The 26,851-nt window shown below is 37.0% G+C and overlaps 1 protein-coding gene across 1 annotated transcript in view; it reads right to left on the bottom strand.

The window, feature by feature from the left end:
• Positions 1-26,851, bottom strand: part of CNTNAP2 (contactin associated protein 2) — a 1,655,787-nt gene that overhangs the window by 1,126,866 nt on the left and 502,070 nt on the right. The window contains exon 2 of the mRNA XM_036429148.2: positions 17,529-17,639. Coding sequence (XP_036285041.1) covers positions 17,529-17,639 — 111 coding nt within the window. The remainder of the gene's footprint in view (positions 1-17,528; positions 17,640-26,851) is intronic.

Here is a 26,851-nt window from a genome sequence, read left to right as displayed (position 1 = left end):
AATATCTTTTAACAAGTTCATCTCTGTAAGAACAGCCAATATGGCTGCTATTGTTAAAACTAGAACCCTGAGTGATAAGTGCTTAAAAGTGAATAAAAAAACTTATTAAATAAGAATGCCCCAGAAGCGTTATTAGTAACTCCCACTGCTCCCTCCACTATCAGAATTAGAAATGGTGCCACTTCATCAATGTAGTTTTCTCTCTGGATGTTCCTTTGAACATGAGGACACAGTACTATGTGGTTTGTTCATGACCATATGCTTAGCACCAATAATAGCATCTGGCCCATAATATATATAATACTTATTTCCTGAACTACACTGTCAATCTTTAGTCAGGAAGTTCTCTTAGAATAACTGCACCAGAGAGGAGTGTTAAATTAACTGAAATTGTGTCTATTTTAGACGGTATCACAAACAATAGCCATTTAATCATCGTATCAATTGCTTTTATGAGGCAACTACGGTTAAGACAATATAAATAGTACATTTACAGTTGTGGTAATTCATGTAATAACTGCACACATAGATGTACCTAAAACATATTTTTGGAGTGTTTATTTTGCTGTCTTATCAACAGCTCCCAAAAAAGAGGCAGATGAATGGCAATGAGTAGTAGATATATTTTAAATGCTGCAGCCCACCCAAGTGTATCTTCATGAGAAATAAGTCATTTTTGTAAACCGCTGGGATTTGAGGTATAGTTTTTCTGCTGCATGATTTTGTCTCTTCCTCTGTTTTTTATACAAAGCTAATTGGGTCTGAAGGTTAGTTAATTCTTGTGAAATGACCATTTACTCTCTCTTCTTTCCTCTTCCACCACATTGCTTAAGAGCATCAACATTTTTCACTTGGAATAACTTCTAAACCGTCTTCTTGCAACAACTTTGTCCCTTTTAGTTCATCGTCCATAAAGTAATCTTAGTTAAACCGTCAGTAATCTGATGAATCCACATCCATATCTAAAATCTCCAATGGGTTAAAGCTATCTCCATACAAAATCCAGATTTATGAACCAGTCTCACATGACATCGTGCATCTACTGAGACTTCCCATATAGTTTCCTTCAACGCTCTTGAACACCACCCCCTCCCGTTGGCCTTCTGAATTTCCATGCGTTTGCATGTGCCAAATTCTCTGCCTAAAGTGACCTTTCTCATCCTGTACCAATGGACAATCTCAAATGGAAAAAACAAAAACAAAACAAAAAAACAACCTTAAATATATCTTTTTTTAAAGGAGAGCCAGGTCCACCATTTTCCAGTGCAACTCTTGTGTGATTGAAAGAACACATGTTTAACGATCACTGGCCATGCCTCTGGGCTCTACTGGAAGCATTTTACATGTACTGACTCCTGTAATCCTCACAAGTGAATGAGGTAGTCAGCATTATCTCCACTTTACAGATGAGAAAATGGAGTTCCCATGAAGTTCATTAACTCTGCCAAGGTTATTCAGCTATAAAGTGGCCCAACTGTTACAGTCTTCCCTCTAAGTCCCTATGTCGTCACAGCATTTCATTAGTCATAGCTCTAGGTCTTATGCTATTTCATAACTGAGCTTCTATAAGAATTCCCCCCACACACACACACACACCTACCTCTCAGCACTCAGAGATTTGCTGAGTGAATACCGTATTTTTCAGACCATAAGACGCACTTTTTTCCCCCCAGAAGTGGGGGGGAAAAGTCCCTGCGTCTTATGGTCCAAATATAGCCTACACATATACTTAAAAAAAAAAAAGTTTTTTTACTTGCCCGGCTCTGTGTGGTCTCTGTGTGCTTGCCCGGCTCTAAAATGGTTCTAAATGCTGCTGTTTACTTTACAGGGTTGATTACATGTGTTTATGACTGTGATGTTGGGTTTTAATGCACATAAAATATTTTAGGACACTATTTGTTTCAGAATCTTTTTTTCTTCATTTCCCTTCTCTAAAAACTGGTGCGTCCTATGGTCCGGAGCGTCTTATGGTCCGAAAAATACGGTATATTATGAATGAGCAAACCAGAGGGAACCCACAATTTTCATTCTCTCTCCTATCTTATGATGGATAATATTTTTCCTTGTAGATTTCTAATGACATTTTGAGTAATATAAACAGAAAAAGATACATATGTTCAATTTAAAAATAAGCCCATAAACTAATTTAAGAAGTAGAGTATTATCAACCCCTTTGATATCCCAGTGTACCTCTTCCAGGACCAGTGCCTCCCTCCAACTCAGTAGTAACCAGTAGTCTGCATTTTCACTTAAGCTTTCTCTTACTTCTTTTTATGGTTCCATCACATATGCATACATCCTTACATAATATTGTTTTATTTGACCTGTTTTTGAAGTTTATAGAAGTGGAATTATATGTATTCTTCTGTGACTTGTTTTATTCCAGCTAGTTTTTGTATTCATCCATATAAATATAATTATTTGTAGAGCATTTCATTTGCTTTGAATTTTAGCTCATTATATAAAATATAGTTTGCTTTTTTTTTTTTTTTTTTTTTTTTTTTTTAGCAGTGATGCTATTGATGGATATTTGGGGTATCCCACTTTTCTGCTATTAAACACAATGCTTTTATGTACATTTGCATACACTTATTCTAATAAAAATGTACAGGTATTTTTCTAGGATGTCTTCTTATCATTGGACTTACTGGGACATAAGATATGGAGAGGTTCAAGTTTATTAGGTAAAAGCCAGCATCTGCAGAATTCCCTCCGCTGGCCAGAACTCACCTTGCCTAAACATAGAAGACCAGAAATTTAGTGAAAACTAATCAATGTCTGAAGAATGTAGGAGTATAAATACTCTAGCTCCCAACTGCTATTCTGGCTAGTTCCAGAGCTTCCCTGTGGAGCTGAAACCAAAGTCAAGTTCACAGAATATGGCTGGAGACTATGCACTGGCTTAAGTTGTTCATGCCATTTCCCACACCTTTGCTGGCTTTCCCCAAGAATACTTTCGTTTTCATGTGAACCCTCATCTTAGCAGGAATATATATATATTTTTACTTTGAAGTATTTGGTCCTTGGAAGTTGATCTGTGGGGCAAGAATATATTATGGGAAACACTCAACGAAGTCAGAACTCAGAAAGCAGCAGAGAAGTATTATAGTGCAGGATCAAAAAAGTCAATATACAGAATTGAACTATTTAAAATAGTTGGTCTTTTTTTCAATATTTGTCCATTATATTCTAATTCCCAGTAAGCTGTATAGTTTAAAGAAGTATTCTTTCATTGTGAGAATTTTATTTTGTTATCAATGTTCAGATTTTAAGGAAAAATTAATATATCCATATACTTACATTATGTCTATGTAATAGCATTTTTTTTCTTTAAAAGTTTCTCTGAAAATTCCTCAAAGGCAATGGGCACCATTGAATTGTACCTTCCTGACTACTCCATCTGTAGTCTATAAAGTGGGAGTAATCTTCAGAGATGCTGCATTTTAGGTCAGAACTTGATGAATATATAAGGTCAACAGAACTCATGCAGCAAAAGCACATAGCACATTCTCTAGATAGATGTTTCCAAGAGATTTCAATTACCTACTTGAAAATAGTATTTGATATCATCATTTTTTTTCCTCTTTGCTTTATGCATTTGCTTTGTGAAATGATGTTGGGACAGATTTTTGCTACTTTGAAGTGCTCTTTATTTTTTTTGGATGAACATAGTACATTATGCCACCTCTGACTTATTATGGCAGCTCTGGGGCCTCCTAAATTGTAGGCAGCTTCTCATCGTGAATAATACACAAAGTTAGGTAGACCTTGATATTAGTCCTGGCTCCAAAAGACATGACTGGTACCCAGGGAAAATTATTTAATCTATTGTATATCAGTTCTCACCTCTGGAAAATTACATCTACCCAATGATTATTAATACTTTAATCTCCATTTGGGTATTTTAAATCATGACTGATGTCTTCTAAGGTCATGCTATTTATGATACCGGTACTTTTCAGCTGAGAAATAATTGAGTGGTTTCTATTTTTAATGGGGTACATTATCCTTGCTGAAGAATGCATTCTCTGGTAATTATTAAATAATGTCTTCCTGTCCCCTTCTAATCATCAATCCTCTTAAACTTAATAGAAATTATGCACATGTAATGATTTGGACAAACTTTTTGACTCTTCTACTAAACAGGAGGTTACATATAATGCTCAGATATATGAATGCAACTTTATCTCTACTTTGGCTTAGGCTGGGCCCCAGTGACAAATCTAGGTAAATATTGAGGATTACACCCATGAAACAGACCATCCAAAGGCATCTAGTCCAGTCTTCAATGACAGAATATCATTCTCCCTAACACCTTGACCCATTCTAGCTCCTATACAGGGTTCACCTTCAGCTGTCCAAAGTAAAGTACCATGGCTCCTTACCCTCAACAGCAGAGTCAGCAACTGAGTCTGGGGCCTGATGAAGGACTTTTGACTGGGCATACCCTGATACAATCTCAACAAATATCGCACAGCTTATCCATGTCCTGAAATACAAAGGAAACCTGCAGAGCTCCTTCTTCAACAGTAAATAAACCCTTTTTTCTTAAAGGTTCTCTTTATGGGCTCCTTGGAGCTGTGATCCACACACTCCCTACTGTTCCTCAGCTTCAAATGATACTTCTGGCTAGCACTCAGCTGGAGGAAATCCAATCTGAGTGTCGAGGCTGCACTTGGCTGCTGGCCGTCAAAGCTACCCTCAGGCTTCAGCTAGTAGTAGACCTTACATGTCCCACAGCCATGAGAAATTCTCACACTGTACACTACTCTAAAAGGTTTCCAACACAAAATCATAGCTACCTCATTCTAGTCTCTGCCATTATTGCCTTTCCCTTTAAACTGAGGCTGTCCTGTAAATTGACCTTAAACACCCAACTCTCTCGCCAGGGCCCCAATTACTACAATTTTGTGGTCTCAGCACCACCACCTGCTTTCACTAATTTCTGACTCTTCCCCAAAGGTCAATGTCACTGCATATGATTGTGTCCCGGAAACCCCCAGAGCCAGCAGTCCCATAGATCCAAGCTGAGTATTGCATGTGGCTACTGAGCACTGCCAGGTGGCCAGGGAGACTAGCACCTGTCTCAGAGAGTGAGAAACTAAATTTTTAATGTTAGTTTAATTAACTTAAACTTACACTTAAAAACAGGTACTCAATTCAGTTATTGGGGGGCTTTTAACTATTTTGAGAACACTGGGATATGTGAGACTAGCTTTTAAACCATCAATTTTATGAAACTTAAATATAGATTAAGTAGCTGAAACCGGTTTGGCTCAGTGGTAGAGCTTCGGTCTGCAGACTGAAAGGTCCCAGGTTCAATTCCGGTCAAGGGCACGTACCTTGGTTGCGGGCACATCCCCAGTAGGGGGCATGCAAGAGGCAGCTGATCGATGATTCTCTCTCATCAATGTTTCTAACTCTCTATCCCTCTCTCTTCCTCTCTGTAAAAAATTAATAAAATATATTAAGATATATATATATATATATATATATATATATATATATATAGTATTTCTGATGAAATTTAGTCTTTGAATTAATGTGTGCTATATGTCTACAATATTTTTAAAACTTAATATAAAAAGCAGCGTGCCCAATTAATCATGTTGATCACATATGACCTTTAGAGTAATGCAGTATGCAACCTAAAAAAGCATTTATTGACTTCATCACCGCCACTGTGTTCACATCATGCCCCCAGACCAACCCTAAGTTGTGAGCTATTTAATGAAAGCTCATTGCTTTATATAAAACTAAAATAAGTTAGTATTTACTAAATTTGACAGAGGACGTACATAAGGAGAGAGGGAGAAAGAAAAAAAAAAAGGAAGGAAGGAAGAATTTGTGTCTGCCCCACAAGGAAACTCAGGTCCATTAAGGTCTTAATGAGGAGAAAGTCTTTAATACTTCTCTTCATTACATCACGCAAGTGTTTACGGATATCCAGGGGCCATCCAAGCCTTCTCCAAATTTGGAGATGGGAACACTCACCAATGTGCTTCAGATAAGCATTGCCTCTCTGAGATGCTCTCATCTCAGAACCCTTAACAAGTTTCCTTGTCAACTCTTCAGATGTTCCAGTCTGACATGCGAGTGAGTGTTGAGTCCAGCTCAATGAATTTTCATTGAATGACCGGGCTCCATCTTTACCTCTAATGTCAGCAACATCTTAAGTCTTATTTTGATACTTACTTAGTCTTGTCTATTAGGCCTTTCTAGGTCTTGACCTGTGTCACTATGCATTAGAACTATGTGAGAGGGCCACTCTGAAAGGATCAATGCTGCTATCTTAGTCTGATATTACCATTCTACTAGAATTGGCCCTTGCCCACCTGTTCAGATTGTTTCTTTGAAAAGACATGTCCAAATGTACTGTGTTAGCCTTGTTTTCTTGGAGGTACTTTGCAAAAAAAAAAAAAAAAAATTAAAGATGTAGACTAACTGCAGCAGACAAGATATTTTTTTTAAACTTATACATTTTTTTCTGTAAATTTCCACTTAATATTTTCAGACTGCAGTTGACTGTGGGTAACTGAAATAGTGGAAGGTGAAACCACACATAAGAGGGGGCTACCAAATAAATTTGTAAGTAGTAACAGGAGACTGTAAAGAATTCATGAATTAAGTGGCCTCCATAGTCCCTTTAGAACCCAGAATTTTTAGGACATGCTATGTACATAAATTTGGAACATTCATGGGAATGTGTGAATGAGGCCACTCAAATAAGAAATGAATGGCTGGCTGGCTGGAATGGAGGTCATAAGGGTTAAACAGTATAGCAAAGAATATACCTGCATGTAGTAAGCACTCCATGGTTACTTCTGGAATGAACTGGGATGAGAAAGGGCATTTTTTAAACAATTTTTGTTCTTCCTTTTAGATACAAAAAGTCTTAGAAATAAAGGGGGGAAATGGTGATGTTCTCTAGCAGCCTGAATTATTCAGAGTTACATAAGTGTTTATGAATAATGAGTGTCTAATTGAGATGCCTGAAATATGAATAACTGTACTAGTTCATGCAGCAGTAAGAGGTAGAATTCTCTTTTGGCAACGGGACTTTCATTTCTCCCCTTCTACCTTCTGTTATTCCCACTGTTGAGTGTGAAACTAGCAAGGTAATACTTCAGAGCTTCTGAGGAAATCAATCTGACTTTTTTTCTGTACCAGCGGAGCCATCCTAACACAGAAAAAAGAATGGTAGGAGGAGTTACCAAGGAGTTGAGAACAAAGTGAGCCTTACATCTTGATTCATCCCATACACAGAAATAGAATCACAGGGCTTTAGATTTGAGCTTCAGTGAGAAGTCTGTGTGAATTTAAATTGTTGGCCCTCCAGAGACTGATAACCATATTTCCCACACCATCTTGTCCATCTCTCTCTCCTTACTGAGTTACACATCATTTGTTAAGGAGCACTGATGATTTCCAAACACATGTCATATCAATGGGAATATAAGGTTCAAAGATCTCACAATAAACTAAGGTAGAATTGCCACAACAATGCCGCTCTGTTTTACTCATTGAATAGGATGCCTTGTCTGTTCTGAGTCCTTCTCCCCTGCAAGGAGAGGGTCCTGGCTGGCATCTCTAAGCTAGTTCACCCACAGGCCTCCTCATGCTGAGCCACAGGAAACTGGACTGCAGACTGAGGGAACCAAAGCCTGTCTCCAGACCCTGCAGAGATTTAAATCCCTCACTATCTCATGCAGGTAAGGCAGTGTTTTTGCCGGAATTGCATTGTTTTAGAATATCCAGTAAGATCCCTAAAACTGGACAACCTGGGTGTTTCCTCCAAGTCCGATGGCTGCTGTTTGAGTCTGGCACTCATACTTGAGGCTGCTTACTGGTTACACGGTTTCTCTTTTTCCTCCCTGCTGCCCAGTTAGTGCTAGTCCTTTGGATATAAAACCAGTAAACCCTGTGTGTTGTTGAAAATGCAACTGTTTGGTTTCAGAATTCTCTTTTAATTGTGGAAATTCAAACACAACAGTTTTAATAGAAAAACAAAGGCATGTATTGCTTCTCTGTCATTCTCTTTAGGAAATTATTTTTCCATCATAAATGGTTAAGTCTTATAATACCTTGCAAATAATTATTTTTGCTTTACTTATTTCAATACCTGATATGAAGAAGATTGGAAAAATAATTGAATCAATTCCCTTGGCAGTTCTTATAGGTTTCCAGAAATTATGGCCATTCAACTAAACAATAACAAAATGGAAGGCGAAATGAGACAATGCTGAATCCTGTATTTGGAATGGAAGAAATAATTCAGTCATGAGAGCAATCCCACAATGGGATATTGTTATTAGTCCTGCAGATTACTTCCATCTCATATCAGAGACCCAGGTTATGGCATGCCTGGAAGATCTCAGACATTTTTTTTTTATTTTGAGGTTGAGTTTTGTTTCTGTTATTCATTCACTTTGTACTGACTTCCCGCTTTCCCCCATGTGTGTTTTGAATATTAAGAGTGTTAGAAACTAAAAATATATATATATTTATATTGCTCTGTCAGACTGGAGCATACTGCTGCTGCACATCAGTAGTTTTCTCTTACTTCAATTCTTTTCTGGAACACAGAATGTTGGTCTCATTGCTTGGTTTCAATGTTTTCTGTTTTCATATAGATAATATTTCAAGTATGGTTATGTCTTTGTTGCCTACCACCACATCTCATTCAAATTCCGAAATAAGCCTGAAGAAGTCTAAACTTTGGCTCTCTTTTAGTGTAGAAAAAAAAAGGGGTGAGTCTTTTAAAAATACAGTATTATATGTAAATATTTAAAACATTATCCTTATTACTCTTTGATAATAAGCATAGAAAGAATTGACAAAAGCCAGTATATACTTCTCAAAAATAAAATAGAGACATGTGTCTGCATTCTAAAACACCAGTGGGAAAACTTCAGCAATGCCGTATAACCAACTCAAATATTATTACAACTTTTCTTAAAAAACAGCTCGCATGGGCAGGGAAGATGTGGAAAATAGAACTGTGAGTAATTTAAAGTTGGTATAATTTTCTTTTTCAAATGCTCAAATCTGCTGTTAACTTTGAACTTGGGCAGGAAACTAAACTTCCTTGAATTTGAGTTTTTTATTCATAAAAATAAATTTTATTACTTCTAAATTCTTTCCTAGGGTTTCTGCAGAGACCAGATGAAATGCTGGGCATACACAGATGCATGAGGCATAGGGCTTATATTAAACTCATGCCCAGGGTCATAGGGTCAGACAAGCAGTAAGTCTACAATACAGTACTGCATACTAACCTCTGAGACAGAGATAAAAACATAGTGCACCTTGTAAAATGAGGAGATAGCTGTCTATCCATCATTGATGAATTTTTAAAAAGGTAACACCTGAACTCATTGCCTAAAAACAAGTGACTTAAGAAAATGTTGGTATTCTGCATAAAGAATGATCCACATAAAATCTGGAGGCCAGTGTTAACTGCTTATAATTTGGTATAGTGTGGATATACGGTGTTGAAGGATTGGGGTAGGGGGAGTGGTGGCACCTTCTGGTCTTCTGGCCTCCCTGGACGTTTTTTTACTTATAAATGATAATAATAATGTTTGCTATTATTATCTATTCTTTATCATTGTCTGGACCACAGTTAGCTACACCAGTGTCAAGATAAAGCATCATTTTTTGGAAGCCCTCCCACAATGAGGATGGTAATCTGTTCTGCCCTCCTGTGTCTCTCCCCTAAAGGTATTATCCGAAAGCTCTGTTTAATTGTTCTCCTTCTGGGAACCTAGCTGACCCTGTAGAAACTGAGTGGTCTTATCAAAAGGGAAAACAAGAGGCTCTAGCCCTCTCTTATAAGCCTCTAATATCACAGAAGCATGTAGATTACAGAAGCCTGTGGTTTTCCACTCTTTTCAGAAAAGTGAAGTAGGACAATCAGGGGCGTTAACATATTGGTAAGTCCTCAATGACATCAATAGATTGTATGACTTTACCCAAAAGGAAGTTGTAACAAACCAATTTTGCCATAGGCTAATTAATACAAACAAGAGCTAGTTTTTGCAGCATCTCCTCACTGTTATAATGAAACTACCTTGAACAGAAGGACAGGATTCCAGGGCCTGCAGTACTTTTCATCACCTTAACAACAGAGCCTCTATCGCTTATCTGTGTTCTAAGCATCAGCTGAAATCAAAGGCAGGCAAAACAAACAAACAAACAAACAAACAAAAACTCAGATCAATAACCCATTGAAATACATATGTGTCAGAGAAGGAGTAGGGAAAAATCCACAAGACGTGTGCAATTATGCTTCCTTCATACATATGCTCAGGCACAAGCTTTTGAACACAGAATAATTCACCTTGGAGGCAGTCTTCCTGGCTGCTCCTGTGGGCTGATGTGAAGGTAAGGGATATAACGCAGACAAGGATCCTTCAAGGGGAATAAACAGCTTTGCCCACCCGTTTCAAAGCCAAAAACAGGTACAAACAACATAAATTCCTGAAGCTGCCGAGAAGGCAAACAAAGCAAAATAAAAACAACACTATGAATTCCTTCTATTGCTAAGAAAATAAAAATAGCTAAGTAAAAGTAATATGAAAGTGACCTTAGGGTGAAAACCCCTGGGAAATAAAAAATGTTCCCCTTTTGTGTTTACATTTCAATGTTAAAGAGACAAGAACAACAAAACTAGACAGTCCTAAATGTCATGGTTTCTTGTCAGCAGGATTCATGTCAAACATGTATCTCCATTTTAAGGCAAGGGATCAAGTAAACAGAGTTGATTGCTCATTTGCAGGGCATAGAAGAGGCAGAATGCTAACAAAGGCTAGACTGCTTTGAATTTTATTAGTGACAATATTTTTTAAATTCGATTGGAATTCATGGGTATAAAAGGGAGGTAATCTAATTTTTGTATTCTTCCCTAAGAAAATTGCGTGAGAAAGTCGTTAATTTGCTCAAGGTATTAAGACAAGGGACTATTCATTCTAATAAGTATGACCTAACCAGGCTCCTAATAGAGCCATAACTAGATTAAATCCTTCCAATGGTCTTGGAAATAATTTGGTCTGTTTTTGTTTCTCTTATTGAATGAAATTAGGGGAAGAAGGCAAATAGGCAAAAAGCAGGGACGTTTCTCTAATTATAGAAGAGCAGATATTGAAAAATGATGCAGTCCTTCATCTTGTACGGAGGAAATGTAATTACAGGGTTTGGAGCATGTTTTTCACAAGTGTGGTTGTTTGTGCCCTAACCCTGCCTAAAAATGGCCCCTATGCAGTGCCCTCAACAGACAGATTCCTTCAAATGGTCAGCTGATGGGTTTTCCGGACAGTGACATGTAGACAACCTCTGTCTCAAAGGCTACAATGCATCTGAAACACAAAATGTACTTTATTCCTTATGGGCTAGACCCATGGTCAACAAACTGTGCCTGGCGAGCCACATGAGGCTCTTTGGCCCGTTGAGTGTGACTCTTCCACAAAATACCATGGCCTGGGCAAGTCTATTTTGAAGAAATGGCGTTAGATGTTTAAGTTTTAAAAATTTGGCTCTCAAAAGAAATTTCAATTGTTGTACTGTTGATATTTGGCTCTGTTGACTAATGAGTTTGCCAATCACTGAGCTAGACAAATAAGGACCCATAGAATATGTTCTATTAGCTGCAGGCACCTGTTGGCAATTGGATATAGCCTCTTAAATAGAAGCCTCATCTATGCAAAAAATATCCTGAGCTAGGGCTGTTTCACAGTTTTAAAGTACTGGGAGAATATCCATACTCTGGGGCCATTTCCCAATAGTTCTTCATGTACATTCAGTTTTTAATTTTTTAAAATTTATAAATGATGATAATATTGTTTGTTATTGTTATATTTATATTCTCTATCATTATCTGGACCACAATCAGCTACGTCAGTAACAAGATAAAGTGTCATTTTTTGGAAACTGAAAAATGTTAGCAAACATTCACTCTTGATTTAACAAGTCATTCAACATAGAAGCAATGAGTATTTGAAGTTAAAAATGGGTGGAATAATATATGCAATAAATATAATTTGATTTAATTGTTCTTTGTTAAGAAAGTATTATTTGAGAGTCAAATGTGTGCAATACCATGTTAAGAAAGTGCTTTGAAGCATTCTGTTTTAAGATGAATATTACTGCTATGGTACACACCATTCACATAATTTCCCCCACCTGCTTAGCAGAGATGTAAAAAGTATTAAAGCCTCTCTTTGAATAAAATTAGCAAATATCAAAGGGATGATTAAACATTTAACCTCCAAAAGATACTATAGGTGTATATTCCAGAATGGTGTAGAAAGAAAATTTCAACTTATAAAAACTTTATTGGATAAAATAACATCGCTATTCTCAAGATTATTAAAGAGAAAGTATCCATTAGGATCAAGACAAGAAATTGTGATTCACCTTGCCTCCAAGATGAGGGTGTTCTGAGAAGGTAGGGTCCTAGAGATGATGTAGCCCAAGTTTCTCCTTATAGAAGTGAGGTAACTGAGCCAGTTAAGCCAATGGAGGAAGGCACCCAAGGTCTCTCCAAGGGCAAAGGGGAAGTCTAGTTCTTATAACTCTGTATCAACAAATCTACAGAGGCATATTTATTCTGGACATCTTTTCAAAATAAATATTCCCTTAAGTATATTTCTTTGCTAGTTGAGATGTGAAGTTCTCCCACCCCATTTGACCTAAACTTTATAAGGCAATTTCCAAATATCATGGTTTTCAATAGTCCATGGAAAATAAAATTACAAGGCATCTATTACAGGGATATATTACACATATATTAATTGATTAGTCACAATTTTCCCATTTCTTTGGACAATCGACTGTTAATATTGTGATATAAGGCAAGTGTCAGGAAGTTAATATCCCAGAGCCATTTCACAGATGGGAGCAGTGGTTAATGTAGTAGCACTGATTCTAATCCCGTTCATGGTTTTCTCACAGACAAATATGAAGATCTTTGCAACAAACCTAGCAGAACAGCAACTTTCTTAAGATAATTAACTAAAAAGTTCTTCATCTTTAATGCCCCAAATCTAGAAACTCACTTTTTTTTAATTAACTCTTGTTCACTCTCCAAAACCCAAAATTATCCTCCATCACACTATTATCAAAGACCCATGGGACACAACTGTACTTCTAAGCATATTAAACAAACCCAGTTAAAACTCTTATGTACAGAGTGATTGGCTAAATTTTAGAACAGCATCTCCCTGAGTGAAAACATGTTCTGCTGGCCCTTCAGATGCCCCACGATGGAAAGGTTTACTCACTCCCCAAGAGAGGACCACAGAAAACAATATCCCCTGGCTTATTTGATTGTGGACATTTGTGTTGTGTGTAGGTGGAAGAGAACACAGTGACATCACACACATTGGGAAACAGTGCTCTAGGGGAAATGCTACACAACCCAGCATATATTTCTATGGGGGACAGAAAAGAAGGGTTTAAAATTCCAACATTATAAAATTTAATGCCATAGCAGAAAAATAGCAATAATATTTGCAAATTGAAAAGGCATGTCTAAATAAATTATGAGCTATTTCCTGATGAACATGCTTTTTTAAAAAAATAAACATATATTTCATTCATTTTTTACAGAGATGTAAGGAAAGGGATATAGAGTTAGAAACATCAATGAGAGAAATAATTTAAATATGTAATTTTAAAAACAGAATTTATATGACTGAGTAGTGGGAAATAAACATTTATTTTTATTCTCCCTAAAGTCCAAAATATTCTTTTTGGCTTTGTTGGACATCATAAAATTACTAATATTATATTAGAATCTATAAAATATAATTTAAAAAATATAAAGATAATTATGTACAAAATAACACTTTAAAATAACTGACAAACTATTTTATTTGAAATGAATGGAATTTAAGGTAAAAAGATGGGCAACATTTAAGTTAATGTTAAGGAGCAATCTGATTATGTGAAACTCATTAAAATATTTTTATCTTTCAATTATTATAATATTTTCTTTTTCTTAGATGATTACAGGGGAAACACAAAGACTGGCAAGAACACAAACCCCAGCAATCACTTTTTAGGGAAGTGCTCTTTTAGTAATGATGAGGACATTTCTTTCAGTTGCTTTAAAATATTAATATCTGCATTATTATTTTGAGGAGCTGAGGACAACTGATAGCAAAGAGACTAATATTTAAATGCAACAATTTTTGCAGATTTTTTTCATTTAGCCTTCACCAGAGCTCTGTTAAAGTGTATAATTGATTCATGTTAAAATATAAAGAGGGGGCCCAGACTTCCGAGATTACTCTGATGTAATTATTAATAGAACTCTGTCAAAAGTTCCTGGCTCAGGTGATAAATTATATAGTGCCCATAGGAATCAGGAAACTGAGATGCAGAAAGTTTAAATAATTGACTAATACCATACTCACCCTTGGTTGATTCCATATTAAAACCTAGTTATGCATGAAGACAAGTCATTCTTGTCCCACTGCTCAGCACTGCATCAGAGCCTGCAAGATCAGCAGGTGTTTCCAGGAGAGTGATTCGAAGATGAAGAAATATAGCCAGTCCAAATAGGAATGTCAAATATCCTGAAATGCTATATTAGAAAATCAGCCTTCTGGATTTTCCTGCTCCCAAGGATTTAGTCTTAAGAGGCCAATGCTCCTAGGAGAAGAAACTCTTCAGCCAATGAACTCTTAATAAATAATGAATCATTAGTGAGTAGGAAGGAGCAGGTTAAGAGACACACTGAGAAAGAGTAGAGGCTGGAGAAGGGAAAATAATGGAGTGAGATCTGCCAACATGGACAGAAGCCCATCCACTGGGAAGATGATTCTATTTCACAATTTAAACCTTGATGTTATAGTCTAAGGAAAAAGCTTCCTCATCAGGTTTAAGAATAGTACTTGATCCGGCAGCTACTGGCTGCCAGGGTGGGCAAAAAGGAACAGAAGGGTGGATCGGGGACAAGAGAGAACAGAAGAGCACAAGCTAAGGCATTCATGGTACCAAGAGGGAAAATGTCTTTGTGGAGGCTTTGTGATTCCTTTCCCAATTCATAGTGCATCAGCTCTGGTTTGGGATTTAATTAGCTATGATCCTCTTAATATATAAAGCAGGAAAGGGGAGAAATAACAGAAATTAGAAAGAAAGTGCTTACAAATATAACTAAGGGAGTTATATTTGTAAGCACTTATATCAAGGGTGTAAAAAAGGAGAGAAAATTTTTGCTTTTCAGGAGTGGTGGGAACAAACCCCCTGAAGAGCAGAGTAAGTGTGATTCTTTGCGGAGCCACCTAGGAGCCCAGGAGACATGGTGCCAAGGTGTAGAGATAGACTGTACGTGTGACATGGAGAGGAGTTTGGCATTATACTAATTTCTAAATCTCTCTCTTGCACAATAGGAAGCAGAATATGATAAATGCAATGATTTGAGCAAGCCAAGGCATCAAAGCATGGAGGCAATTATTTACATCAGTGGTGTCTTTTAAGGGAAGGTAAAGACTGTAGTTCACTTTAAGACACGAGCTTGGACATTATTGGACCTGCTCAGGCAGTCTTTCCAGATGTCTGTTATACACCTATTCCTCCTAGAACCAATTGTCAATTATGTGGTCTACAAATGCAATCTGTTCTCCCTGCTGGAGGAAATAAAGGCGAAATAACTTCAAAAAACACTGCCAGCAACTCTCTGCCCTTTGATTTTAGTAGAGAAGACTGTTTCTAACATGGTAGGGATTATCCAGAAAATAAATCTAAAAAGAAAAAAATCTCTGGGAAACAGCCAGCATAGAAGGTTCTACCAAGTAAACCAAAGTGGCAAGAGTGTGAAAAAGAAAGAAAATTATCCAAGATCTGCATCCCTTTAGAAGCTCTAAGATTTCATCATTTAAGAAGATCTGACTATATAAACATAAAACAAACTTGCCTTAAACCTTCTATTTCTTGGTAGGTTCTTTCTTTGGGCAAATTTATGTGCGGCATTGATATTGCTTCATCTGGCTTAATTGGGCATGAAGAGTGTCAGAATTGAGTAGAAGATATAGATTTGTGTCCCTGAACAAACTAGCCCCTAGCTATGACACTTTAGAATCTCAAATTCAGATTCCCAGTTGATGTCTTTTTGGGTTTCTATATTTATCATTTTAATCTGTAAAATGGAGCCAATGAAAATTGTTTTTAATAAGGAGATATTTAGTAACTAGGAAGACAAATTTACTCAAATTAGCTCAGGCAAGAGGAGGTGACTATTATTGATAGAATTAGAAAGGTAAATTTCATAGACTCAAGAAATACAGCCAGAGTTATAGCATGATCACAGTAAGGACTAAAAGAGAATAGGAATAACCAGGACTTTATCTACCTTCTATGTGGATCCATTTTACATCTCTTTTCAACTTATCTCCACATGGCCCTTCCTGGTTTCCCCAATAACCCTCTCAGTCCCCAAATCTGTGTCCATAATACAGATCACAAGACTTAGGTATTGTTCTAAGATAAACAAACAAGCAAATTTAAAGAAGTAGGCTTCAAAAGACATGAGAGAATCACAAGTCGATTTTCCATTTAAATATGATATTTCTCCCCAGTTTGTCATATACTAGTCCCTGATACCAAAGCCTTAGGAGATGGATTTGTATTGTGGGGACCCCTAAAATTAAATTTTATGCATGTATCAATATGTCCCCTGATTGTATATTTGCATTTATACTCTGCCTCTCTATGTATTCATGAGCTCTCTCTCTCTCCAAAATGTATTTGAAGAATATAATTTAAATAAATGATAATGATAAAAAGTTGAAGCCAATGTGTATCAACATAAGACTCAACTGAATTTGTTCTTTTCTGTATTTGTATAATTAGCAAGTTACATCCTTTTACCCTTTTGTGTTGGTATATGATCTTGCTTTTGGATGCTTGTATGGTTTATGAATACATATAGAATCAGAGTGTAAATGCAAATATACAGAGGACAAATTATTGCCAATAGTGAAGTAAGAAAATATATCCCCAGCATTGCCGCTTCCCTTACATCATTTTTTTCTCCCTTTGGAATTCCCATCTGCCTTTATTTGTCTTTAAGATAAGTAATGTCATGCTGTGCTAATTATATGTATCCTCAATAAATGTGGCTTATTTGTCATTTATTCCTTAGCATGAACTTCAGCCAACATGGCTCCACTCCTAAGGGTATTTGCATATGAATGTTATAATGACATGAAAATTTTCTTGTTTATTAACATAACCATATCTGAATTTCTTTTTTATCTTCTTAAGGAGGAAATAACCTCCCTCTGTTGTTTTCTACCTTGACCCACTTTGAGGTTATCATCAAGTATCTTGTGTGACATGTAGAACCAAAGTGACATGAGGGATGGAGAGAAAGCCAGCTGTGTGACAGTCACAATAAAGTAGATTTCATGGGCTGGTTTTGAGGACAGAGTTATATGCAGCTATGTACAGTATGCCACTATATCTGTAAATATAGAATTTCTTATTTAACACACTTGCTGACATAAGAGAAAGAAGTTGCTTACCCCCTCGCTTGTTGATCTTGGCATAGCCAGGAGAATAGCTTGCAGACATGGAGGACGAGCTGCTGAAAGCTACATGGGAGAGCCCAGACAGAAGGGGTTCATCACATTTTTCTAAGAAAAGAAGAGAGAATGGGGAAACGTTAATAAAAGTCTTTATATAACAATTGGTGTGTATTTGCTAAAATAATTACTGACTACAGAACAAATTTTTAAAAATCTATGACGCAACTATTTAGCAAATTGTTAGAATTTAGGCAACTCAATTATGACATTCTGAGAAATCGCAGGAACAGTTTAAACAACCGTTTGGTTTTTAAGAGTTATAACTATGACCCAGTGCTTTTTGCCTAAGGGTCTCAATTCAGACCTGCTCTCTCAGCACCATGTACAAAGTTGAGATTGTTTATTGAATAGGTTTCAGAATTTGGCATCTCCTGACAACCTTCATTATAGGAGTAGAGGATTCCAAACACTGAGATTGGAGGAGGGAAGATTAGGAAGAATGCAATCCGAAATAAGAGACTAAGAAAAAGGTGTCAGGAAAGGAGAACACAATAATCTCCAACTTGAAATGCATCTAAAATGCATCAGTTCCCATATTTGAAGAGTCAACTGTGTTGTTACCAGGTGATCCTTCAATTCTATTCCTCACTTAGCTACTATAGACCCATTCATTTTTTGTCCTCCTTCCTCACTACCAGCTTGTTCTCTGAATCATTTAATGGATCTTTCTCATTTTCTTTGTCTAAACTAGAGGCCCGGTGCATGAAAATGAATGCACTGGAGAGGGGGCTCCCTTAGCCCGGCCTGCCCACTTTACAGTCCAGGAGCCCTCAGGGGCAGGAGGTGGCCCAGCAATTAGGGGAAGACGATGTCCCATCACACCTCTGACACTGCCATTGCTGGCAGTGCAAGCCTCGGGTGGCCCTGATAACCTGAGCCTCTGGTGGCCCTAGGAGGGGACTGGGGGACTCTGGAGGCAGATGCATGGAGCACCCAGATCTGCCTGAGGGCGGGCCTGACTTTGCCACCTGCCTGCCGCCCGGGTGGGGCTGAGGGTACTGGGCACTGTCATCCTGTGGCTGTAGGTGTAGCCATCTTTAAGAGCAGGGCAGTCAATTAGCATATTCCCTCGTTATTGGCTGTGGCATGAGGGTCAATTACCATATTTCCTCTTTATTAGATAGTATGGTCAAGTGCTCAGTGGCTCAACCCTTGGATTTCTCCCCTGTCTACACTCCTTGTCTGAGAGAGTGCATCAAGGCCTGTGTCTAATCATACTGGAACAACCCAAATGCTGCCACCTTGTGCCATATTGCCATCAGTCACCAGAAAGACTGCATAGTCTCCCTACTTCCCCCCTTGTTCCCCTGCCATGCTTCTGAACATAATGACTAAAGGGACACTATTAAAAATATAAGGGGTTCTGTGGCTCCTACTCTCACTCCCTCAGAATAAAGCCAGAAACCCTCCAATGGCCACAGTGGCCACCTCCTTAGTTACCTCCCATTCCCACATCCTTGTCCATGACTGTGTAGCCACCCTGGTCCCCTTCCCCTTCCTTCAACAACAGGCCTGCTCCTGCTGTGAGCCTTCACAATTACCATTCCAGTTGCCAGGAGGCTCCACCTACTCCTCCCAGGCTCTGCTCAGTCATCTTTCATTGCTATAGACAAGCTCATTAAGTCCACCTGGTTAAAATAGTATGCTACTACCATCACTCTCTGCACCACATCTGCCTCATTCTCCTATAGAGCATTGAGAGTCGCCTGACATATTATGTTTCTTCTCATTTAATCGTTTAGTTTACTGGGAACACATGGGGAAAAGTTTTTATAATTTGCGTACCACTTACTCTCCAAGGTTCTGAACACTGCTTGACACACACTCTAAAAACATTTCCAGAATGACCTTTGAGTCCTAAAGCACACTGCTTAATTACAATGTAGTACAACTCCTGATGATTGTAAATATATGGTTTATTGATTTCAGAGATGAAGGGAAAGGGAAAGAGAGATAGAAACATCAATGATGAGAGAGAAACATTGATCGGCTGCTTCCTGCACACCCCCTACCAGGGGTTGAGCCTACATCCCTGGTGTGTGCCCTGACCAAGAATCAACTCATGACCTCCTGATACATAGGTCCACACTCAACCATTGAGCAACAGTTGGCTGGGCACACAACACCTGATTTATAGAAAGGTGCTCTTAAGTCTCCAACAAATCTTAGTACGCACTCAGTTTTCCATTCAATGGCACAGAGGTCACACTGGATATTCTACGATCATTTCTACCTCACATGTTTATAAACAAGAAAAAAAAAAAAACATTAGCAATAGAAGGAATGAACTAGTTTTCTTGAAAAGGCACTCAGGTAGTTTTACATCCCAAATGAAACTAGGAATACTAATTGTTATTTATTATCCCATCCCTCAAGTGTGTACAAATTTGAAGTTAAAATGAACAAATCCATCACTTTAAACACATTGTTAGATTTCTTATTTTTCTTAGTTATACTGCAGGTGCCTTTGGAAAATATGGCATGTGTGTATGAATATATTCCCCAGAAAGTTAAATGTAAAAGGATAAGAACATGAACAAAAATTTTATTTTTAAAGTATCAGTTCACAAAATGGGTGTCTAAAATGGACTTCATATTAAATGTAAAAACAACAACAACAACAACAAACAACAACAACAACAAAAAACTGTGCTATTCAGTTTAGCTACCAGTACCCCAAATAAATAAAATCGTGATTTCCTCTCTCCTGACTCTCTGGAGCCTAACTCTTCATAATATTTTGCCATAGTCTGCATTTAACTGGAATAATTATTATTTCTCAACCTCCCATTATATGAAGAATGTGCTAATGTTCATTCGTTTTCCTTTCGTTCATTCAAATATGCACCAAGCACCTATGCTGAGCTAGGCAGGGGAAATGTAGCAATAGGAGAAATTGACAATATTCTGCATTTTCATGGAAAGAAACAGACTAGAAAGTAAAAGGTAAATTTATTATGAGATAGTGATAAATACTATAGAGACATTAATATGAAGTAGGGGCAGGCAGTTTGGAAAGGTGTGGAGGTTGAGAGATTTTTTTAATTTTATTTATTTATTTTTTTGATGCGTAGTCAAGGAAAGCCTCTGCAATCAGTTGACGTCCAAGAAGTAATCAGAAGGAAATGAGGAGGTGAGCCCTGTCAGAAATCCACAGCAGAATGCTGGGAACAATTTCCTTAATCCAAACCTGCTCCATAGGATAATACCGATGAATTATGCATTTTCCAAGAGTTAACCTTCAGTGCGTATATAGAATGACATCTAAAGTAGTTTAAATGAGGTTGATGAATAATTGTTTAAATAATCCATTAACTAATTTAAATTTACAATGTAAATAGAGCACTCATAAAACCTGAAAATAGTTTATCCACACTACATTTTTAAAGGTTTGACTTCTGTAACAAATCATTTTTATACCAAATTTAAAATTTGTCACTATTTTTTTAAAATATATTTTATTGATTTTTTTGTATAGAGAGTAAGAGAGAGGGATAGAGAGTTAGCAAGAATCATCGATCAGCTGCCTCTTGCACACATCCTACTGGGGATGTGCCAGCAACCAAGGTACATGCCCTTGACCGGAATCAAACCTGGGACCTTTCAGTCCACAGGCTGACACTCTATCCACTGAGCCAAACTGGTTTTGGCAATTTGCCACTATTTTTTAAAAATCATACAATTAAAAATTTTAAGAAATTGGAAACAGAAAATATAAGAGTATATAAGAGATTACTTGTGAGTGTTTTTGTTTGTTTGGTTGGTTTTTGTAAAAGATGGCTATAAATTTATTAGAATTTAAGCACTTTTAAACTCTAGCAATCTCACATTCTTCTAAATTGAGAATTAATTTATAACCTTATAATTATGAAAAGTGGATCCTAATATAAGGAGACAGGGGAAGATTTGACTTTGGTGGTGATCACAGTGTGTGATATACAAATCTTGTTCATGTTGACTAATGTCACCCCCATCAATTTAATTAAAAGAAAGAAAATTGCTACATGTACTGTATGCTTTCTTGATTGACTTTTAATTATAAATAGTTGTTAAGATTTTACTCTATACTTTGTACTGTTCTAAACACTTTGAAAATTTTATATACATATATATATATATATATATTTTTTTTTTTTTTCATGGTCCATTTCCCCACAACAGGAAATGACCCACATGAAGTGGTTAAACATGAAAGAACAAGTGATAATACTAAACAGTTTGTAATTCAGTTCTAAAGAAAATATCATCAAATACTGAAAGTTACAAATAAATGAAAATGCAGGGTTGTTATTCAGGTGAGTTGTTTATCAGTTCTGCCTCCATCATAAATATATAATCTTAAGTATGCCAGTTCTCCTTCATACAGTGAAGATCAACACAGAATAGAAGAGCATTAGCTAAGCTTCTCTCAAGGTCTAAAATTAAGCATTGTCAAGTATGAGAGTCCACAAAAAAAGTACTATAGGCCAAGTGTGGCTCATTGCTTTCATTTATAAATAAAAATTTATTAGAGCACAGCTATGCATATTGTCTACAGCTGATTTTACACAACAGTGGGATGGCACAAAAGAGACCAATAGCCTCCAAAATAAAATATGCATCATCTGACTTTTATTTTTTTTTAATTGACTTCACAGAGAGAGAGAGAGGAAGGGAAAGAGACAGAGAGATAGGAACATCAATGATGAGAGAGAATCACTGATGAGCTGCCTCTTGCATGCCCTCTACTGGGGATCAAGCCCACAACCTGGGCTTGTGCCCTGATCATGACCTACTGGTTCTTGGGTCAACATTCAACCACTAAGAATCACTGGCTGGGCTGCATTGTCTGACCTTTTATAGAAAAAAATTTTTTTCCCCCAAACTCTGGTCCAGCATAAAAAATATTCCAGGTATCCAAAAGGAAGAATGATTAATGATCACTTATGGTATCAGGTAACATATTCTATACAAAAATAGAACCTAAAGAAGTGATGAACTACATATAGATGAAAAGGGGGTTATGGAAAGAGGGAACAGCTTAAGCAAAATCATGGAGGCCATAATGCCTAATGAAACTAGAGACCTTTGTAGTAGCACTCCATGCATCCATGCAGGGACATATTGCCATACTATTATGACAAACAATCCAGTTTTATTTCCAACTGCAACAATACTTATTACATGTTACATATTCCAAAGAGTCAGCTCACTTGCTGTGTTAGAACATGTCTCTCGATGTACTTAATATGTTAAATACTAGAAAATCAGGCAAATCCCTTCAGAAAGTTACAATTTTTATAAACAAGAGGGAGGAAGAAAGAGAGACAGCATGCAAACATTTGAAATAATTTAGTATTGTATTTTCCCATACTGGGATGGCTTCCAAAACTACAGCAACACAACTACAGCAAATATTTGGTCTCTGGTGGAGTTCCTTTCCAGGGATTCTTGGATGCAAACTAGAGAAGCAGATGGGCCTTGAGTTTTATTTTCACATAATTTCAGTCAATCCTGAAGACAGACTAGTTGTAAAAATTCTAATTCAATAATGGCTGCTACCCTTCTCCTAAGGGCAATGGGATCTCTATTAACTAGGGGCATGGGCAAGAGTTGGCAAGGTCAAAGGACTTCAGGACACATGGAATTGACATTGGAAATGGCATTCCATTGTATCTCTCATTAAAATAATGTAAAATTTTCACAACATGATATTGTTTTAGTTTATAGCACTTAAAATGTGTTTTATATCACACATTTGGAAACATAAGCTTACTACAAAGAAAACAAGTAAGAACAGCAAGGAATTCCAGAACTGAATAGTGCTGTCAGTACAGAAGTTCTAGCAAATCTTCACTGGTACTTTAGGGGAAAAGCTATTATGGAAGGCACTTTCTCAGTACAATGCATCACTTAATGGTCTCCTTATGTCCTGTGCATTCAATTCCAAACTTTTGAAGCTGAAATTACCCTGCCTCAGGTTTTATGGCCAGTTTTCTCCATGGTTAGAACAAATTTAAGAGGCCAGAATTCCCTCTAAACTCTCTGGTTCCAAACAATGCTCATTATGGCCCAAACCATCTTGAACTGCAAGCGGAATAGATGTGCTAATCTTCTTCTCTGGCTCTCCAGAAGCATCTCAGTTCTTCCCAGAGATGTTCTGTCTCCCTCTGATGCTCCTTTCAGAGTTGGAGTACCAAGGTCTGCACTTGGCCTCTTGTTCCTGAATTCCCTTATGCTTTGTCTGCCCAGCCACATGCCTGGCTATTGCTAACTACTGCATTCGCCAGTCTGAGTATGCAACTTCCCGGGTACCCATGTAATGGGAATTGCATCCAACTACTGTTTTCTACGTTATTCCTTGACACCATTTGTCTGACTTCCTAGACAGATTCTGCTATTGTTACATTGCTTCAATGCCAGTGGGAAAACCCCTTGGGCAAGTAAAGTGTTATTTATTTTCTAGCCTAATGAAGAGTTTCAGGTTTGAATGAAAAGTAGACTGAAGTCATAACTCAAGTGCTCCCCGAGTAATCACTGAGATAATAAAGCAGAGTATAGCCTTTATAAATTATAAGTAGCATCACTTCCCATGCTCTGACCAAGAGAAGACTGGTATAGGATCTAGTCCAACTATATTTCAGAAACTGTGTTTCCCAAGATTATGATTTCTGCTTAATGTTTTATTTCCTTTTCAAGAAAAAAGGAAGGGAGGGGAGGGAGAGAGGAGGGGGGAGAAAGAGAGGGAGGGAGAGAGGCAGGGAGGGAGGGAGGAGGGCATTTCCACCCTCCCTGTTCCATTTCCTGTTTTCCTGGCCAGTTTATCTATGTCAAGCAACTCAACATCTGCCTTTACACCCTCCAAATATTGCTTGCTTTTCAATCACACTTTGTTTTTTCTCACAGCACCAAACATAATCTAAAATTACCTTGATTGTTTATTTTTTTAAAACTCATTACTTTTTTTTTTTTTTTTGATAGTGATTCCATTTTCTTTGGATGTACACCATCCAAAGGATGCTGGATCCTATAGCAATTCTATTACAAATTACATTTTAAGGGTTTTCTTTCCCTTTCATTTCTTTTTTTTTTTTTTTTTTTTTTTTTTTAACAGATATCTCTGCTTTAGAACAAAACATTATGGTCACAGATTCAACTTTATTGATGTTCATTAGGATCTTGGAAGGAATTAGGACTTGGTTAAGAGGCAGTAACTGTAGTATTCGTTGATATGTGAGAGGAGAGGCCTTCAACTGAATATAAGGACCAAATCAACTTATTGGAGAATAGAGATTTCAATCTTTTTTTTTAATTTTTTGTTTTAATTAATAAAACATCATGTCTTAGATTTGAAATCACATTTATAGATAAGAAGCATTTCAAATCCCAAACAGGACTTTTCTGTTTTTTACTTTTCTGAATGGCATCTATGCTTTCTGATGCCACCTCTAGAACTTTTTTTTGTGGAAAAAAAAATCAAAAAGGGGGTGGCAAGTCATTTATTTATTTGTTTATTCTATAAACCAGGAGAACATGGCATGTGCCCTCTTGACTGAGCCTCTATTCTTGGGGCCCAAGAACCTTGCCTGCAGCAGGAATTTTATAAAAATTGTTCAATCAATGAATTACTGACAATGATAAGTAATAAACCCTTCTAAAAGTGAGCAAGGGGAACTAATTCCTAATCCGTGCAACTGAGATGTATTCACTTTAAAGAATATGGTGATTTTTTTTCCATTTTAAAAACTGCTTATCCAGAGAGTGAGCATTGGCTTCATCCCATGACGAGATGCAAATATATTCTTCTCTGTATCATGCACGGGAATCAACTATCTGATCTCCATCAACACCTAATATGTTCAGTAAATCCCACCTATGAGTGAAATCATATGTTTTCAAAGACACATAAGACATTAATTTGGTGTTTCTAATAGAAGTTTCATCCTATTTCAGTGAAAGTCTATTGTGATAGTATTTGTTTATAGTGGATCTATTCCAGAAGAAAGAGGGAGTCTTCCCTTCCTTAATATGTGGAGTTTGGAGGTTTTCCTACTTTTTTTTTTTATCTCTTCATATTAACACTTTTTTTTTCCCCAAAGAAAATTAAACTAATGACTTAATTAATATAATTACTTAAAGAGAAAAGAAGCATAATTACTACAAAGTAAATGGAACAGAGGATTAAAGACATGAAAGAAATCTATGACATCATTTGTGATTTTATGTGTAAGCTCCTTTTCCCCCCATTGACCTCTCCCTAGCCACCCCAACCTCCAGCACATGCCCTCAACCCCACCTCCCCATCTGTATCCAATGGTTATGCTCATATGCAAGCATACAGTCCTTTGGTTGATCTCTTTATATACTTTGAAAAATGTTGAACACAATTAGTATAGCAGCATATGAAACTGAATAAATTCAATGCTATTACATAAAAAAATAAGATTATATTCTTTCATTTTCCTTTTGGTTGGTCCAATAGCTATGCTCCAAAAAATATTTAAAATATAGCTAGAAAATCAGTCACAGTTGCAAGAATCATGGTTGTAAATCAAACAGGAAATTGTCTGGTCTGCATGTACCAAGGGCAAATCACTTGGAGACTTGTAGTTCAAATTTTGCTGGACATTTAACAGCTGCAGCATATTTCTGACAGATGGTCTCACAGATGAATCAGTTTCAAATTATCTACTGAACTATTATATGCTCTGAAAAAACACACACACACAGATTTGTGAGGCTTGGAAAAAAATAAGTATTGTCTCCTCTAACTTGAGCTTCTAATTTCACAGAAGTAAAACCTAGTACACAAAATAATAAAAATTAACTTTTACCCTTTGTGTACTCTAGACAAGTTTTTTAAAGAAAATTTAATTCATATTATTTGTCCTAGAATCAGTCCAAGGTTTTAATCGCTAAAATAATTTGAGATTTTTTTGTTTTGTTTTTTAATTTTTTTTAAAGGTAAACGTCCCTGTGGTTCCTTTAAAATATATATATTATTGATTTCAGAGAGGAAGGGAGAGGGAGATAGAAACATCAATGATGAGAGAGAACCAGTGATGGGCTGCTCCTGCATGCCTGCCCCCTTCTGGGGATCAAGCCCAGCCTGGGCATGTGCCCTTGACCTGAATCCAACCCAGGACCCTTCACTCTGCAGACTGATGCTCTATCCATTGAATCAAACTCAAATTCTGCAGTCTCATAAGGAATCAGAGCTACTAGAACTATTAATAAAACAATAATTAGAAAAGTGTTAAGCTCTATTGCAATACAACTAA

Source organism: Pipistrellus kuhlii, unplaced genomic scaffold (assembly GCF_014108245.1).
Source record: "Pipistrellus kuhlii isolate mPipKuh1 unplaced genomic scaffold, mPipKuh1.p scaffold_m20_p_10, whole genome shotgun sequence".
In the NCBI taxonomy this organism is placed as follows: Eukaryota; Metazoa; Chordata; class Mammalia; order Chiroptera; family Vespertilionidae; genus Pipistrellus; species Pipistrellus kuhlii.
Note: the sequence above shows the minus strand (reverse complement) of the source record. Positions and strands in the feature narration are given on the sequence as shown.